At 39.6% G+C, this 18,860-nt stretch overlaps 1 protein-coding gene across 2 annotated transcripts in view; it reads left to right on the top strand.

Moving 5' to 3' along the window:
• Positions 1-18,860, top strand: part of SAMD12 (sterile alpha motif domain containing 12) — a 176,813-nt gene that overhangs the window by 86,530 nt on the left and 71,423 nt on the right. The window contains exons 4-5 of one of the 2 annotated variants that reach the window (XM_074886921.1): positions 152-292; positions 10,450-10,521. In XM_074886921.1, the coding sequence (XP_074743022.1) occupies positions 152-292; positions 10,450-10,521 (213 nt within the window). The remainder of the gene's footprint in view (positions 1-151; positions 293-10,449; positions 10,522-18,860) is intronic. The other variant, XM_074886929.1, reaches the window with a different exon arrangement.

Raw genomic sequence — 18,860 nt, 5'->3', positions numbered from 1 at the left:
AAGGAAGTACCTAACTGATGAAACAAAACCTCTCAGACTGAGGTATTTTAGGGCTGAGAATTTTTTCTGTAGCAAATTATCCTGTCAGAATGAGAATATTGCCTTACTGGAAATCCTTGGGTGATTCTTCCTTTTTGGCTTTTGCATCCAGGCCGTGCTTTGCTGAGACTTACTGACAAAAAGCTTGAACGAATGGGCATTGCCCAGGAAAGCCTGCGACAGCACATTCTGCAGCAAGTCCTTCAGCTGAAGGTGAGGGAAGAAGTCCGAAACCTCCAGCTGCTTACACAAGGTATGAAAAACAATTTTGGTCTGGACAGTTATTGAGATCAGGTAGGAGAAGTTTGCCTAAGGACATAAAAGGTGACTTGACGTTCTCCCGCAAGAAATGGTGCATGAAAATGTCTCATAGATTCCACATGCTTTCCAAGGTGGGAACAAAAGGTAAAATAATACATAAATAAATAGAGATGTTCAGCTGCCTGTTTTGCATGATGAATAGGCTCCATCTACAGCTTGATGGTAGCCTTACTTAACTGTCTGCTTGCTAAGATGAAAATAATTACACATAAAGGGCAGAATTAGTGAACATGCTGTCTTTACAGACATTGTACATTTCACATTAATTGTTTACTTTCAGTGTTAGATAAAAGAGTAATCTCTGTAACCTGTTTTATGGTAAGAGCTGTCAGTGGAAAATTACCTGTTAGACTGTTTTTTGCAGATGGCTGATTCTTTTTTCCTGTTGTAGTAATTTTATTGACTTGAATAGAGTTGCTTATAATTTATGCTGCTAAGAAAATGCAAAACTGGGCTCAATATGGAGATCTTGATTAGAAGACAGGGACAACAAAAAAGCTCATACTTATTTTCCAGATGAGGTTAAGATGTTTTATGATGACTTGTGTTATTAGCTCTCTATTAAGGCTTTCTAACAGCTGTGGTAACATGGAAGAAAAGCAATCATTGTGGCAATAGTTCAAAGGAACATTTAGAGATCCTCTACTATGTATCTGCAATACTTTCTCAATGTTAAAGGTTGTTTGGTAGTCCAGTGAGATAGCATAAACCACATACTTCTGTGGTGTTTTGGTTCAGTGCCCGTTATATGCCACATCATATGAAAAAAATAGAGTTCTTCAGTACATGCGGTGTAGTTTTAACAAAATGTCCATCACACATGGCATTATGTTCCTGATTAAGCCTTGCTCACTGTGTTTGGGGAAGAGCTGTCTGATTAGTTTAGTAAGCTGCATTTTATCTGAGAGAGATGTCTCAACTTAATTGTTCCTTCAGACTTGGTGTCTTGTGGATTGTGACGAGGAGCTTTAGGGCTCCTTCATTTTGCCATGATCTGTGAATATAAGCTCACCTCATCTTGTGTCATGTCAAAGACAGTGCACACACTGAAGCATCAGTGTCTTCCCCAGATGTTTAGAACTGTCCCTTTTCCCCTCATCCTTTCATCCATTATTCCTATGTACTTTTCTTCAGTTGTCCGGGTTCTCTCTTCCCCTGGAGTGTCACTTGAGAGTTTGCTGGACTGTGAAGTTCTGGTCACCAACAATCACTGTTTTAGGCCTGCTTATGAAAGTTGGGATTTTATTGATATGGGACAATGAAGACCCACTAGCTGTAAATTTGGGTCAGTTGATCACTGCAGTCCCCATAGATTTCTTCATAAACCTGTGTTTGGCATTGAGAGCTATATGGTTCCAGGCTTCTCCTTTATTGTTTCTCTCTGGTTCCTCTCTGGACACATCAACTGCTGTATGAATCATGATCAGGCAGACAGTGGCAAATGGCATTTCAAGGAATTCAGGACAGCATCCTTTGCGATTTATTCCTTGCACATGCAGTTGAGGATACAGTTCTGAACTTTGCTAAGAGGATGAATAAACACATGCTGGACAAGGACAGGCTAGTGATAGATGTATGGATGTGTGTTTAATGTAGTCTCTCTCTGCCATGTAGAGAGAACATTGTTAGTTAGCCTGATCATATAAAGTCATGCCATCATATGCTTTAAAACAGCCAGCACAAACTTACAAAAAGCTGGTGGTCTGCAGCTCCTGCTGTCTTCCCCCACAATGCCACTGGCCTTTGTGTTGCACTTTAGCTCCTCTCCAGCCTTCTTAAATGGAGCTGAAGTTATGGGGCAGTACAACAGTCATAAAACATTCCCCTCTGCAGCAGAACTGTGTTAATTGTATGATCCTGGAGCAGGGGACAGTGAGTGGTAGGATGACAGAAGTATTCCTGTCCCTTATCACCTCATTTACACCAAGTTGGAGTGTGTGTCAGCTGAAAGTGCTTGTTTGCGGCTATTAAGGTTAAGATACAATTTCTCAACTACAGTGCAGTCTGTAAAGTTGTGTGTATGTCAGTTGTTCTTCAAAACTGGTTCTGTCCCCTTGCCCAGTTTCTTCAGACTGTGTCCACTCATATTCTTACTATGGTTCCTAGTCCAGGTTGCTACTGGAATAGCTTTTTGTAAGTGCTTTTCTGTTTTGGAGAACATTTTTCCTCTGAAAAGTAACGTATTTGCATGCCAGCAGTTTCTGCCTTTTGGAAATTCCACTTGCATATTGCAGGTCACAGTGTAGCTGTTGCTACAACTGTGCTTTTGCTGTCCTCCAAAACGTCCTCTAAAAAGAGGAGAAAAAAAGCCCTCTGTCTCTCAGTGCACAGCTCAGGAGATCATTAGGTGAAAGAAGGTGTTAAAACCCCTTTCTGAATTAATTTAGCATGCAAGCTGGGTTGCAAGCAATGAGGCCCTAATTCAGAGCCCATTGATGTCAGCGAAAAGACTTCCACTGACTTTAGTTCATACCCCAATTGAAGCTGGAGTGAACAGGGAAAGTTTTAAAAAAGCATTATGTAATACTTATCAGATATTTTAAGTGTTTTTGTGTTCTGTTGTCTGCAGAGAAAGTTAACCTCATTTTTAAATCTCAATAGAAACTAACATTCTTTTCTCCTCCTGTTTCAGAAAATGACTTAAAACTGTTTCATTCTTCTTCATTCAGGACACACCATCTAGTCTGTTCTGGGGACCTTAAAGCCAGAATAGTATGTGATTGTGTAATTGAAGGCTTGTCTTGAGTTTTAGGAAGACTTTTCTTTGGAGTAAGAACTGCCTGATTGAGGCTATTATCAGCAGAAATGCTATTCCAACCTCCACTAGGATAGAAGGGCACAGGCCCAACTACTGATCTGTGCTTTTTTCCCAGACTTAGTGATGTTGAGGAACTAATTTGACAAAATATCTTCCAATGTCTCTTGGAGAGAGCTGCACACTGTTGGAAACACCATTATTGTACTCTTATCACTGTAAGCCTGAGTTGAAAGATCATTTTTTTAAAAAAGCCTTACATAACTACACAGAGAAGAAGTTATTTTGAGCTCTTTCAATGTGAGTCCTGCTTTTGACTAGCATAGAAGAGACTGTCCTCAAAGTGGTACAACAGTGCTATGTGTGATTCTGAGCAAAGTATCCATAGCCAGCAATCTGCTAATAAAGCTGAGCTTAAGAAGCATTTTTGGATTTGGATTAAATGATACCTGCATTTAAAATGACATTGGGTCCCCTCCTAAGCTCTTCTGTGAGTTTCATATAGGGCAAAGTGCTACTTGAATATACTGCCAGGCCACAGAATGTGCCAAATTTTCTTTAAAAAAAATTTCTCCGGCTAGCAAAATGTGTTAGAATAAGGCTTTGTGCTTCACTGAAAATCATCACAGCTGTTGATACTTGTTGAAATTATTTCTTCAGTAAGTTTTCTGCTCATCCTGCACTGATGCTCAGCTACTGAAAAACATATGTGCCTAATGGTAACCACAATGATACTGATTTTTTTTCCTTCCTTCAATTTCCAAAATAGTCCCATTCAAAACTTGTTACAGTACCCTAGCACTGTATTCTTTCAGGAAGGGAACTAGAGGGCCTTCAAAAATGCATCTCATTTTCTGAGGAAGGATGAAATAAGAGCCATGTATTCTAGTGATGGATCACTCACTGGGTTTTAGGAAAACCTTGTAACAGAAACATTTTCTTCAGGGTTGATGTGGTGAGTATACCAGGACCATGAAACCCCCCCCTAGCTGAAACGTGTTATAAGGATTTTTACAGCATTATCAGCCTCTTAATACTAGAGTAAAGGCAGGCTTGATCAAAATTTGAGCTGTTTGGCACTGAACTCTCCCAGGCTTTTTGGATATTGTGGTATCTGAACTGTTGTTGCTTACTGTCCTTCATGTCCCCTGAAGAAGTGTTGCTTGAGGTCAGCACATTTCTTTGTCATCCCTGTAAAGAAGTCAGAACAACTGAGGTTTGTGGTAGAGGGTCATCCTGTTACACTTCCAGGATGTACTGTTTTCTTTCCTCGGTATGTTCTGGACTCACAGTTTTGGCACGTGAGGAATCATGAGTTCCTTCCGCCAGAAATACTCTTTTTCTTTTCTGTAAAAAACAGCAGATGTTGTCTCTGTGAGCGCTCCAGGTAGGCAGTGTGTTCATCTTCCCAGGCAGCTGGCAGGGGAAGTATGTAACACTTGAGGAATCTTGGTTTCATGTCCCTGTGGTGGTGTTCAGAGGCATGCGGCATTTGAAATGTTGACTGTCCTCTTACCAGGCACCCGTTCTTTTGTTTTCATTGTCTTGACCTCACCTTTTTCTTTTCCCTAACCTTGAAGCTTCCAGCTAGTCAGGAAAGGCCTTCCTTCTTATAGCACAAATTACTATGCAAATGTTTCTTGCATATGCTGCACACATGGCATCTATCCAAGGCACAGAAAAATACACTTGATATTTCAGAAGAGTTCCTGCAACTTAGTTGCCAGCTGATTTCCTTTGCTCCATGCTCCTGTTATGCTCCAACATCTCTGGGAGACCTTGTGATTCGAACACAAAGTGTAGCATAGAAACACTGTCAGAAATTACCCAAAAGGTATAGTTTATCCCTTATCATAGCATCAAAACTGTGTTCCAGTACTCAGCATGCTAAATTGTCTGATAATAAGTAAAGAAATCTTAACCTGCTTCTCGATACGGGTTTATTTTCACTATAGGTCCATATCCCTTTTACTCCTTTCCATTGTATGTCTTTTTTTCCTGTAGCACTGTAGGAATCATAGCACTTGTACTTAACACTGCTTTTCGAAGACTGTAAAATGACTTTGCTACCATCCCTTAGACTACAAAAAAGCAGTCTTTGTTGTAATTTTCCCACTTCCAGTCAAGGATATTTGCAGCACTTAAAGAGGGTGTAGGCTCTGGAGTCAGAAGCCGTGGTTGTTCCTGAGAGGCTTTTCAGACTTTAGGCACTGTTAAGACTTCTGAAAATCAATTTTTTCAGGTTACAAGTATGCACTGAGGGGTATTCTGTAGTTTTCATTTGTTTTAGCTGAAGCAGAATATTGTATGTGGAGTGTGTATCTGAGCGGAGATAAAATGTTTAAAAATACATGCATCAGTGATGGTAAATATCAAATTCCATCTACGGCATCAGTTATTTGAATTTCATGTGGCTGGTTTCTAACCTGAAGAATATACTTTGCAGTGCAATCAGTGGTCCCTGGTAGACCATTGAATTACCATGGTTCTGTTAGTTACCTTTTAGCTATTGCTGTGATGCTAATACATATTCATATCAAATAACCAAGTGATTCAGCTGACAGGTAAAATAAGTTCCAATACACTGGACAATACATTGTAATGCACTCTGGATAGGTTTAACACAGAATTGTCCTTCAGTGTGCATAGTATATTAGTTTGGAGTATGAATAAGAAAACATGTATGCAACTATGAAATTTGTATTGATGAACTTCTACATCAAGATTTTAGCTGTATAATATTATGATGTGCTTGCGTTTTTATGTGTTTCTATAAATAATATTGCAACTCAGTCTACTGGGAATTTAGTATTAGCTGTTTTGTATGATTGCAAGGACATGATTGCAGTTGTCTGGTTTTATTATTTTATTAATGTTGATTTTTGTTTTCATTCCCGCTTTTCAAATTTCTCAGAAGACAGTCTACTGCAAAATTTGTTATGGAAAGTTTAGTCCTTCTATGCTAATGCATACCCAAAACTGCCTTACATGTTTGATGAATAGATACTACATACACACACACACACGTGTATGTATTTCCCTACTCATGTGTAAATTGGAAAGAGAAAAAAAGAATTTTGTTCAAGGTTTAAAAAAAAAAAAAAAGAAAATATTGCTGTTTGTGCTGCAGCCAGTCATGACAGACTTTCAACTAAATAGGAAAGTTTTGAGCAGACAGAGGCTGTGATTTAACAACAGCTGTTTGTGATCAGTGCCAGTAGAAATCACTTGTTTTCACCCAGGCGAAAAGAACAGGCTGGTAAAAGGGATTTCAGGAATAGGTACAGTCTTTCACACAGAGTTTAAATAAATCAAGTCTACATATTGTAAGATGGTGCAATTTACAATGTAACATATTTGTAATTTCTAACGAGATTTTTCCAGAAATCAGACATAGAATAAAATTAGAGTTGATAGTTGTTTTATAAAAGAATTGAGGAAATCGGAGCCCTAACTATACTTCTGACACTTTAGAAAGTACGTAGAAATTTTCACTGCTGGGCTTCTGGTACAAAATCTGACTGTCTTCATCAACTAACACCAAACTGAGTGGATAGCGTTGGAAATAAGATAAGAAATGCCATTCTCGGTCAGATGCAGTACTCCTCTGTCCCAGTACTCTGCCTCTGAGAGTAGCAGGTGCTGTTTAGGCAGAGCCCAGAACCCTGGCCTCTCCCTCTGGTCCCATCCCCTTGGGCTCCCCAGCATCCAGAATTGTTGCATTAGAAAGAGTACTTCCCCACCTAATTCTTTTAGTATCCATTGAGTATCTGTCTTACTCTGTCATGAAACAAGTTGTTCACAACAAGTTTTTTTACAAACTAGAATATAGTCACTGGCAGCCTCAGTGGTGCTGAAAGCGCCAAAGCCTGTCTTGGCATGCCTTCAGCTGGGTACCTGCTGCCTTCCATGGAGACTCTAAACAATCTACTATCATGTGCGTGCAGTAGCAGCTACACATCCTCCGTATTTCAGATACACCAGTCACACCTGAGACATCAGATGAATTATGCCTGTTGCTCTCCATTATTAGAGAAACTCAGTGTGGCTGCCAGATGTATTTGTCTCCATGGTAGATGACTAAACTTAGGTGCGATCAATTCCCACTCGCTCTGCCTAGATGTAAGCTCCTACACTGAAAAAAGTTGGTCTGAATGCTGGATATGTTGCCCTCTCCACTCAGATGAGTTTTGGTAACACCATCTTTCTGATTTTATGAAACTGGCGATGATGATGCCTGCATGAATGTGTTCTGTTTGCAGAGTGTTTCACCTTATTGGCACTTCTAGCAAATATTAAAGTCACTTTTTGAAAATGTAAAATAAAGTTTTGCTGTGTTGAATCCCTGAAGGTGAACGTTGCCAAATAGTTCAAAAGCATTTTTCTTCCTGTTACTAGCATTTGTGGCCTGTGCAATAAAGATTTCTAATTACTGGAGAGATTCAACTGAGGCAGAAGAAAAACCCTCTCCTTTTTATACCTTTGTAAAGTTGCTTTTCTAAGTTGTGTAAAAAGAACCTGTTTTATTTAAAAGCTTCTCTTTTTTCATTCACATTCTTTAAAAGCCTTTCTGTAATGCAATTTTTAAAATGAATGTGGTTCTATTCAAATAAAAGTTTACTCTTAATGGCTTTTATGCTTCATATGATAGAGCACCTTCATTTACTTAGTTATACATAGGCAGTCAGCAGTGTTATGAACTGTTTCTTTATTACTAAGCAGTATGCAGATCTCTGGCATCTTCAACAAAGGACAGGGTGGGTTTTTTTAAACTCTATTTGACATGATCATAAAGCATGGGTACTAGCCCAGTGTTTTATGACATTCTCAAGTATGATTAATAATTTTAACTATGCTGGTTCCCCCGTAAGATCAATATTATAGAATTTTTCCAGTCACTGTTTGAATGGATTTTAATTGAAATTGATTCCCTATAAAATAATAAATTGAAGTGTATTAACAATGATCTTGTGGTCCTTGATGTTAAGGAGTTCTGAATTCTAAGAAAATTCTGAACAGTTTTCAAAAAGTACCCGATTTTCCTCTATGCAGCCTAAGTATTCATAAAGCACCTGTACTTAAGTTCTAATTCCAGCACTTAATACAGCAGCCTTAATTTGCAACATGAATGTGAACGGAAACGTGGCAGGGTATTGGTTTTTAAAAAAATGTATTTTTCTGTTTGCAGTTCAGCTACAGCTGTATTGTGTGATCCTAAAATTTAAATGTATACTGCTATGCATAGTGTTACCTTCTTTTATCAGTAAAAATACCTCTGGGTCACCTGACTTATTAAAAGTTGCCTGTACAAAGAAAGGATACATTGAGAAAATCTGCAGTGACTAGTTCTGTAAGAATTTCAGTGTTTTTCCAAAGGTATCAGCTGTAAGGGCATTGAATCATTTGACTGTTTTTCTCAGAGTGATGAATTGAGTTTTAGGCAGTATGTACACGGCAATACCACACAGTTCTGAACCTCTTCAACCACACTGAGGTTACATCCACATCCTAGAGCTTATTCTCAGTTAAGCTTATCCACATCATTGCAAAAGTAGTTGTTTTATGTACATTTGGCTTGTACAATGACTTCCACCTGAAGACAACCTGATTAGGAAATAGCCAGACTGAGGAATGCGTGCATCATTTTATATCCAGGCAGCCTGGTATAAATTGTCAGGACTGTGACTTGGCATACTCATTCAACTATACAAGAAAGCTGGAGCTCTCATCCTCCGGAACTGTAGGGATAAGCAAGTTAGAGACTTTTTTATGTGAACAAAAAGGCATGTCAAGGTTCCCCTTCAAGCTTGAGTGCAATCTGAAGGTATATACATTGACATGGTCTTAGAGTTTTGAGTCCTCTCCACTAGAAATAGGATTCAGATCTTCCCAGTCACTGCATCTGGGATACCCATCAGGTGACATTTGATGATGTGTGATGGAGTTGAAGCAACTCCAACACCTGAGGCTTGAAACAAGTAATTTTGTCAACTTCTTTCATTCCTTACTGAGACCAGTTGGGAGGCTTACTGTTGGTAGTGTCAGCTGGCAGACTCTGAAGTCCAGTTCTGTGGTTTTTGTGTTGAGAGAGCACCATTGTGTAGAACTTTCAGGAGCTGGGTTTTGAGAGAAAGGCCTGAAAGAAAAAAAGGTCTTGCACAGCAAGAAGAGGAGGTTCTTACTGATTATGCCTTTGTTCAGGGAGCAGTAATGCAGAGCTTCTGTTATTAAAAATTATTCTCCAAAGTCTTCTAAGCTGTATGTTTTTTCTTCTCTTTCCTCTGTGGCATATATCAGAGGTAGAGATGGAGAAGTAATGGTAATCACATTTCCTTCTTTCTTTAAAGTGTTATGTCATTCCAGTCTTCTTGAGAAATAAAGAGGAAAGTCTTCTTTCTTACTCTATTTCTTCTTGCCTTTCATTCCTTTAAGAACTCCTGAGTAACTGAGGATTCTTGATAAAGTTGAGCCAAGAGATTAATATCATAGAATCATAGAACACCAGGTTGGAAGGGACCTCAAGAATCATCTGGTCCAACCTTTCTTGGCAAAAGCACGATCTAGACAAGGTGGCCCGGCACCCTGTCCAGCTGAATCTTAAAAGTCTCCAATGTTGGGGAATCCACCACTTCCCTGGGGAGATTATTCCAATAGCTGATTATTCTCATTGTGAAAACTCTTCCTCTTGTGTCCAATCAGAATCTCCCCAGGAGTAACTTGTACCTATTACCCCTCATCTTTTCCATGTGACTCCTTGTAAAATACCTCCTGCTCTAGTTTTCTTTTGTTGATTTTCCTTTAGCCTGGGTGTTTAAAGGGCTGATTAGACTATAGTTGTCTGGTGAGGAATTTCTTTAGCTTATTCCAGAGAGTGTAGCTGTGTGAAATGCTTTTCAGCCACTCCTTGTGATTTTCTGTCATAAGGTGCCAAGATGGTCCAGCTGTATTTAAAAAATCTTGGATGCCAGAAGGAGCAATCAGCATTGTCTTAGACAATGGACCAGCTTTTAAAAGTGTCAGGCAATTAAGGATGCAGATAGACCTTTGAAAATTCTCTATGCTGATCACTCCCATGGTGTCACAGCAGTTACAATTCTTGGTCTAAACTTTAAAAACTTTGAAGCAAACAAACTATATTTCAGAGAAAAGGGACAGAAAAGGGGAAGGGAGGGATAGTCCTACCTCTGAAGCTCCACTGACAAATCAGTTGTCACCTGGGTAGTTTCTGAATGTGTTCTTCTCTAGACTCAAAATTGCCCAGCAGTGCAGCTGCCATCCATTTTGTTACAGCTGTTGACTGTGAAACTAACCACTGATGTTGTTGACTTTTGTAGATCTCTACTTAAACCTGGAGCATGGTTTTTTGAGGGTCATAGAAAAGCAGCCAGCCCTTACAGCCCATCAAGGTAACGAATGTCTTTTTGCTGGGATGTATCTTCATAAAATGAGACATCTATGAGCTTTTTTGTCTTTTTTTAAAAATGTTTCCTTTAGGTGTAGAGCTTTTTTCAGTTATCATTGTGAAAATAGTGTTTCATTTTCTTCTAATCCTAATAAGCTCTTCCCCGAGTGAATTATTATTGTTTACTGATATTTGCTTGCTAGAATTGTTTGTTGATGAATTTTCTTTCTCCCTTCTTAAATATCAGCTGTTGTGTGACCGTTGCTTTGTCAGCAATTCATGTTTTCTTTTATTATACTGTTACTGCTATTCTTGAGAGCTCTTTGGTTCCCTCTAGTAATGGGAATGTCACTGTGGGAATTTTACTGTACTTCTACATAGCTTAGCTGATCATATAGTAATTCTTGTATGAGAATATATGTTTTACTGCTTTATTCAGTGTTTTCTCGTGATCCAGATGATGAGAACCCATGCTATTTAGGTGAGGAATGTAAACAGATTCTGGGACCAGAAGAGAGGAATCTTTTTCTCATGGATGACTCTAGGAATCAGGAGCACCTAAAGCTAGTGTCTTCTTTAAGTTTCTGCTGCTTATAATTAATTTAGCTAGAGTCTTTGGGAAAGTCTTTAGCTGACTTAAAACTTGATCCGTACTCTTCATGCACACATTCTGTATCAATTCTAGCACAGTGAGCAAATAGCAAGAGTGGCTACTCTACTAAGAATGTCAATTTATGTCTACCACCAGCTACAGGTTGGTTTTATTCCAATTATCTCCCTTTGAAAATCTGAGACCTCAACTTTGCTCCTGGTTCTGTGAGGGCAAATGAAGGAGTCATACTCCATTGATTTCAGCGAAACGTGAAACTAGTTAAAATGAGAACAGGATCAACCCCATTTTTCCTCTACAGCATGAGACTATAAAGCCCATTCAAATCAATGAAGGGTACCAATGACTTTTCTGACCTTTGAATCAAATCCATAAACCTTTTTAGTAGCTTAATTAAAACCACAAATACAGAAACATAAGTGTTCTGTTCTCTAACCCAACATAGGTCTATCTAAAATTGAAAAATATGATCCCTTGCTGATTTTATTGCATCAAAAATACAACTTTGATATTTTTTTCTCTTTAAAACTAGGCTTACATAAAGCCTAGTTTTCACTTGGTCTCAAAATCTCTTTTGGTGATGTGTACTGCCTATGTTATTTGTAATTTCATAATCACTGTTGAAAATGAAAGCCACAAAACTTGCTTTTATCTTACTCTTTTTATTCATGTTCTTTACTAAAATGTCATAATCAAAGATAAAAACAAGTATACTGTCTTTTAGCTTAAGTAGTTTGAAGTGTCTTTGTTGCTTCTTACATTAGCCAACTAAAAGTTAGCTGTCTGATTGAACTCACTGTTCACATTCCTCAAATAATCAATGAAGAGCAACAGCCACCTCCAGAGATAATCTGTGCCCTTCTAAAACAGATGCCCATGATAGGTGCAATGCATTGCCCTCTGGAGGTTCCTGCCTCTGCAGCTGGAGGACTGGCCATCTACTTTGGGATAGCTAAAATTAAATAGAGGAAAAGTAGGCAGTAGCTTTTCCCATTTTTTGCTTCTCAGCATGAAGCATATAACAAGTGACATTACCCACTTTTAATTTGACACCAACGTTCTACTGCCTTAGTATATTAATTTTGTCTTTATCTGTACCTCTTAGCAAAATCTGGTTATACTATGGCCTTAAATTGCCTTTTTTTTTTTTGTACAATTGATAACATCGTCTTTCATATTCTATTACTTTCTATGAACATTTTTTTAACTGAGCTAACTACTGCTCATGGTAGTAGAATTAAAGCACCAACCAAAAAGGGTAAAATTAATGAGTTACAAGTTCTGGGTTAAGGGGTTTTGGCATTGTGTTCTTACTTGTTCTTATATTTAAATGGTCCTTTAGTCTGAAGCAGACAAGGACTCATTTTATATATTGTCTTGGGATAAGGTTATAGTTTACCTGTGCTTTGGCAATTTTTCTCAGACATGAGTGCTTCTAATAACTACAGTTAGACAGATCCTAGTCCTCTGAGTTCTTCCTTTCATCTGGATGTTGTTGAGCCTGATACAAATATTAAACCATTATTATTAGTATTATTATATGATTGTGGCTTTTGTTGCCTCTGTGGAGCTGGGTCCAGTCTTACACAGGAAGGCCAGGACCAGGCTGAGAGCCCCAGATGAAATGTTCATTGGGAACTGAACTTTTGCTTCATAATTCATAAAACTTACTGAAAACTTCTTCTCTTTCATATAATTTATTAGTACAGGCAATGAAGGTGTAAGTCTCTTGAAAACCATGAACTTCGTAGTTTCAATTAAATAGAAAAGCTGGTAAAACCTATCCAAAAATGACTTGAAATAATAACACAGAAGAGCAACTAAAAAACCAAGCTTCTTTATATGCCTTTTGTTTGGGCTTTCTGTGTCTCCTTTAAAGCTCTCTTGCATTCTCATGAGCTCGTTCGTTTTATTGAATGCTAAAGCCTTTTACCATCTGCCAAAAGGTTTTATTTTGGGGTTTCCTCTTATGTGGGAGGGTGGTTTCCTCCTTCCCTTCGTGCTAGTTTCATTGCTATCTTTAGGACCAGAGCCTACTGGAGACCTTCCTGTCTCCCTTTTATTACACAGTCTCCTCCTTCCTTGCTGCAAGTTCCCGCTCCCGAGGGCAAAGAAGAAAACAAGAACTGAAGCTGCCTTTTTAGGCTGCCTGGCTGATGCATATGGCTTTTGTTTTAAACACAGGAGTCCAGTTCCTGGAGTGCAGGGCTGTGCACACACAGCAGCAACATTCCCCGGGGTGGGTGTTTTTAGGAATGGTTCCTGCATGAAGGCGTGTGACTGCCCGGAGCTTTGGCTACAGACTGCGATGGGCTTCTGAAAAAGGGTGCTGCAACCTGTAGCATTTACTTGAAAAGCAATTTATTCCTCTCTGTTTGTTAGTCTTTTACCTCAGCACAGTAATCCAACCTGTTCTGCCGCTATTAAGACATCTATAGCCGTAGCCCTTTAATTTCTTCCTGCTATGGGAACTTTTAGGTGTTTAATTTTTCTATGAACATATTGATTTCCTATCTTTACCTTTCTTGTGCTATAGAGAAAAAGAGGTGAAATTGGAGGTGTTATATTTGCAGAGGGATAGAATTGCATCTTCTTTTTTTTTCTTTCTGAGAGTAAATTAAAGTAGATGCCAGTCTGGGTTTTTCAGCTTAGCTCTCAAGGATGCAGGGAGTACAGCTGCAGTGGGGTGTGAGTATCCAGGTGCTGAGCCACGAACATGGCAGGAGGAGGCTGTGATTCCTGGTCAGACACCTCCATTTAAATCTTCGCTGTGGAACTCTTCAGGTATCTGCTATCATCTCTCTTGAAGTAGATGCTATGTGGGGGAAACAAAGGGTCTTGCCTTTTCCCTTCAGCCGCTGCCTGCTGGGAGTGAGAGCAGTCTCTGTCTGAGGAGCGTGCAGTCCTGTTACTGCCTGTCCTAATTCGCTGTACAGCTGAGCCTGTGACTGGAGGCAGTCTGAACGTGGAGGGCACAGGCACAGGGAGTTGCGTTGGGTGTCAGATCACCTCCTGAGAGTTCTGCCAGGATACATATCAACCACATTATGCCTCCGCTGAGCGTATTTCTGGCTTTCCTTTTTTGATTGGTTTTTTTAATCACTGGCATTACACCAACCAGCATGTTGGGTAGTAATAGGAATCTAATATTATTTTATTTGTGATTAGCTCATCTCTTGGACTCTGAGATGTTCTAATCTCTATCCTTCCATCATCAACCAGCTCTTTTCGAAGCTCTATCCTTTGGTTTATTTACTCTCCCTCTGTAATTGAGAACTTTATTGTCTATCGGTATGAAAGATTGTCAGTGCTTAAAAATAAATGATCCATCTTCCATCCCTTCAGTGCATCCAGTTTTTATGACTATAGGAATCTAATGAAAGGTTGAAATGGGGATGAGGAGGATGAGGGTGTCCCAGGGTGTTAGCTAAATGTCTGATCTACAGATGAAAAGGAATGCTGGGATTTTTGTTCAGGAAAGTGCCAGTAAAACTGCCTGTTTCTTAGCACTGGCTATTTTAATGACATTCAATTCCAAATTCCAGGTACAGCATTGCACAGAGAGGTCAGTGGTGCCCATTTCTAACAGCAGAATGGTGCAACATAACACAGCAGCCTGAGATGGCATTCTGAAAAATAAGAGGGCTGTGTGAAAAAATTTCAAGCAGGAGACACACGTTATCTCCTCATTTAGAAAGCAAGGCATTGTACTTCTGAATAAACACAGTTTTCCGTGTTCTCTCTGTCACACAGATGCACACACATGCACACACTCTAATTGGATAAAAACGTAAACAGTAAATTAAGGATATGATTAAAAATTAAACAGCCACTGCAGAAACCATCAATAGTAAGTGCTTATTAACTTACATATAACAGCATGCTGGTATGCTAGCTTCAAATTGGCTGCTGAAACTGATTTGCAGCAAATAAGACCAGCTTTCCAAAAGGATATTTCTGGGTTTCAGTAATCAGACCCTCAGCTCTGATTGCTTGTTTTGTTCCTTCACAATTTTTGCCAGCCTTTTTAAGTAACTGATAATATACGTTACTTTCTTGAACTATAGTGGGCGATATGCTTAATCCTTCGCCTCTGGTGCTTAGCAGAATGAGACAGTATGTGTCTGGTCCACCGTTGTCCCATCTCATGCCTTGTGAGTCTTCTACGATTTGCCCCTCAACTCCATCCCCTTTTTCTGCAGGGCTTCATCAGAGCCCCTATCCATTCTGTGACCCACATTGCACTCTGTTTATTTGCGTATGTGCTGCATGATAAGCTGAAGGGCAAAGTTGATTTATACATACTCACCTGCCCATCCGAGTGCCACATCCACACATGCACACCTGTGATCTGCAGACCAGCTCCATCTGGCACTGCATGGCAGAGGCTGCAGTTTCTGGAAAGGGCACCCTCCAGTTCTATGGTCCCTTTCCATCCCCTCTCATAATATTTATGTCTTACTTTCTTGTGTGTACTGCATGTGGAGTCCTGTGTATCAGAGGATAAGATGTTTGACCTTCTTGCTTCATTAGAATCAGCGTGGTTTCGAGCTAGAGCAAGTGATTCTCAATAGAACTGTTACAGCCTGGATTTGACACTGGCAGATCTACGTTAGCTTTAAATATTTAGGGGGAAATTGAAACAAGGTTAAGGACCTCTCAAAATTGGGACTAATCTGGAAGAGCTGAGCAAAGCAGGATCTTTTCCAGTGAGCTTCGTCTTCTTGGCTGTTTGCTTTTCAGGTGGGTTGGATAATAAGGATATGTGAGCAGTACATGGTACAAAGGAGCTTTTGCATACTTGTTTCCTGCTTTCATATGGCCAAACTGGAGTGCTGCTCACTCCAGAAGGCAGCTGAACTTTGTGCTTATTAACTGGATCTCCTGTGTTCATTTAGGCTGGGGACCTCCTTCCCTCTTTTCTCCTGCCAGTCAAAAGCAAGGAATGAATGGGTGTTACTTGAGTTAAAGATCTATAGTCAGCCCAATATCAGTATGTTGTATATATCCTGTAAAAAAACCCTTAATTCTACCTTCCTTTGAGAAAACAGCACATCCCTTGAATGGCTGCCAAACTACTTGAATGTGGGCTGCAGGTGGCTCAAATGTGGTTTTTGTTAAAACACAGCTGGAAGATGATTTCTGTCATGAACACCTCAGCCCTGTCAACTGTTCTGTGCTTGTTCTGCTCCAATTGGTGTGGTCTGTATTTGGAGCCATGCAGTGAGTGGGTGGCTCTTTGGTAGCTGCTAGTGGTGTAGTTCAACATTGGCTGCAGCCACGCTTTGGAGAGCTGGGCAAATGAGTGACAAATACTGTAGGAGCAGTACTGTTCAGGATTGCCTTCAGTCACTTAGATGACTGACTTGTGTTTTGAGGGATATTAAGGCTGCCCTTATTGAGGTATTCACAGTGGGAGTTCTGGATGTAGCAGGGGAGCAGTATGAGAGGGAGTGGTGTAGCTCTAAGAAAGTGGAGGAGATAGTGGGTGTGAACCGGGTCTGAGATGCAGAGTGGGGTGCCTGCAGCTGCTGAGAGCCAGGATCCTGGATTAGGTGGAGTCAATATGGGCTTCACTCTTGCTTTCTGTGCTTTGTTTCCTGACTTTGCCAAAGCCTTTCCAACATCATAGCATCCCTGTCCAGCCACCGATTCTCAGACTGAAGAGAAGGGAGTGGAAGCCAAGGGTACACAACGTGCCCAGGTGGAAGACAGGGAACAAGGTCGGAAACCCGCTGGCTTAGGCTGATAGAGCTGAATTGCTGTCAGCTGCATAGGGAAACCTCTCCAGAATGGTCTCAAGTGTACAGAATACCTCAGGGAGCAATTCCTTTTCTTCTCAAAGTCCTGAAGAACAGATGGATCTGACATGTTTATTGCCTTAAGCTGTCTTGTTTTATCAGCACATCAGATCTAGGTGCTTGACAGATGTGCCAAACAGAAAATAAAATTCATCCATGCCCAGTTGTGTGGGGTTTAGCATCTCTAGTTCCTATTTAGAACCATCTCTTTATTGTCCATGTTACAGCTTGAATAGCTTGAATTTTTAAAACCTGTGTTACAATTGCAAAAGCATGAAATAAAAGCTTTTTGAAGCCAGCAACATGTTTGCTCAAAAGTTATTGCAACACAGTTCTGAATATCAAAAGCTGATTTTATTCACATCTACCCCATTCCTGTTTCTTCCCCCCAGCAGACACTTGGATTCTATGGGGGATGAAGCAGCATGTGCTTCTGCATCTTTTTTCACAGCAAGGTATCTGTCGTGGTTTTTTCTTCCTTCCTCTTCAAAAAAATCAAAGAACTAGAAATTGTGTTAACATACTGCAGTATTTCCAACAGTTGCAAACCGTGCAGTGCAAAGTGGGTATGAAATATTTAATGTGATTTTAAATTAAAACTGCGCCACATATTTACTTTTTTAAAGAAAAGTACATTGGATTTATTTGGACTTCAGACAGCAGAGTAAAGTTAGATCTTACAGGTTCTTGTAATTATTTAAATTCATATTTTTCAAATGTATAGCAGTGAGTACATGCTGCTGAAATGCATTGGTGAAAGTCACTGGTTAAACACCTGTTGTTGAAGAGCTAACTTTTTTTACTTCTGCAGGTGCAGAGATAATATCTCTTTCATGTTTGTTCAGCTATTTCAATTCAGTGACTAGTTCATTCAGAAGTAAGAAACCATTTTGGAGAAAAAAAAGCTGAAAAGCTTGTTTTCCTCTTTTAATCTGTAAACAAAATCTGTGCGGTAGAGGATAAGATCTGCCAGTTCTGCGATCTTGAGAAATATGGCAACCAGAACTGACATTCAGTTCACCAAGGTAATGCTTCCTTGCTTAATGAGACTGATTACTTTAAAAGTATAATGATAAGCTTATTTTTGCCTTGATTATGTGACTTATTTGGAAAATACTGTTCTTCAACATTTTTGCTGCATTTCACTTTTACATACTAAGACCTATTTTATAACTAGAACTTAACATGAATCCCCCCCCAAAAAACCTACCTAGCATAATTTATCATTACTCGTGCCCAAATATAATGAGAACATAAGGAATGAAAATCGAGAATTGTGTATAAAAGTGCCAATTGTGTAAATAAATCTGTAGATTGTGTTAACTGAAAAAGAAATGTCATATTTATTGATACATGATATATTCAAATTTATGTCAACGAGCTGACAAGTTCAGTCTTACATCTGGAGTCAACTGCCCGCAAGCTTTTGACAAGTAGTTTTGGTATTTTTGAATAGTTAACAGAAGTATTGATAGGAAAGGTCCAATGAGTAAGGAGCATTTTAACTATCAAGAACTATTAACAGAAAGTAGTTGTATGGAGGACACAGAGGAGCAAGTAATCTTTTCTGGTTTAGAGGTCCAGGCACACAAAGGACAAGGAGGTAGCTGGGAGGAGCCAACATGGGTTTACTAAGGGCGAAACATCCTGATTGCCTTCTGTGGTGAGAGAACTGGCTGTGTGGACAAGGGAGGAGCAGTGCATGTTGTATACCTGGATTTTACAAACACCTTTCACGTGGTCTCCCACAGTGTCCTTGTCGCCAAATTGCTGATATATGGAATGGATAAGGAGACAAGAAGTGGATGGAGAACCTGGTGACATCCCTAAGGGATTGATACAGGGGTCAACACTGTCCAAATACGTTTGTTAGTGACCATGATGAGACAGGCTGCACCCTCAGCAAATCTGTGAGATGATACCAAATTGAGG

This window comes from Strix uralensis, chromosome 1 (genome assembly GCF_047716275.1).
Source record: "Strix uralensis isolate ZFMK-TIS-50842 chromosome 1, bStrUra1, whole genome shotgun sequence".
Lineage (NCBI taxonomy): Eukaryota > Metazoa > Chordata > Aves > Strigiformes > Strigidae > Strix > Strix uralensis.
Note: the sequence above shows the minus strand (reverse complement) of the source record. Positions and strands in the feature narration are given on the sequence as shown.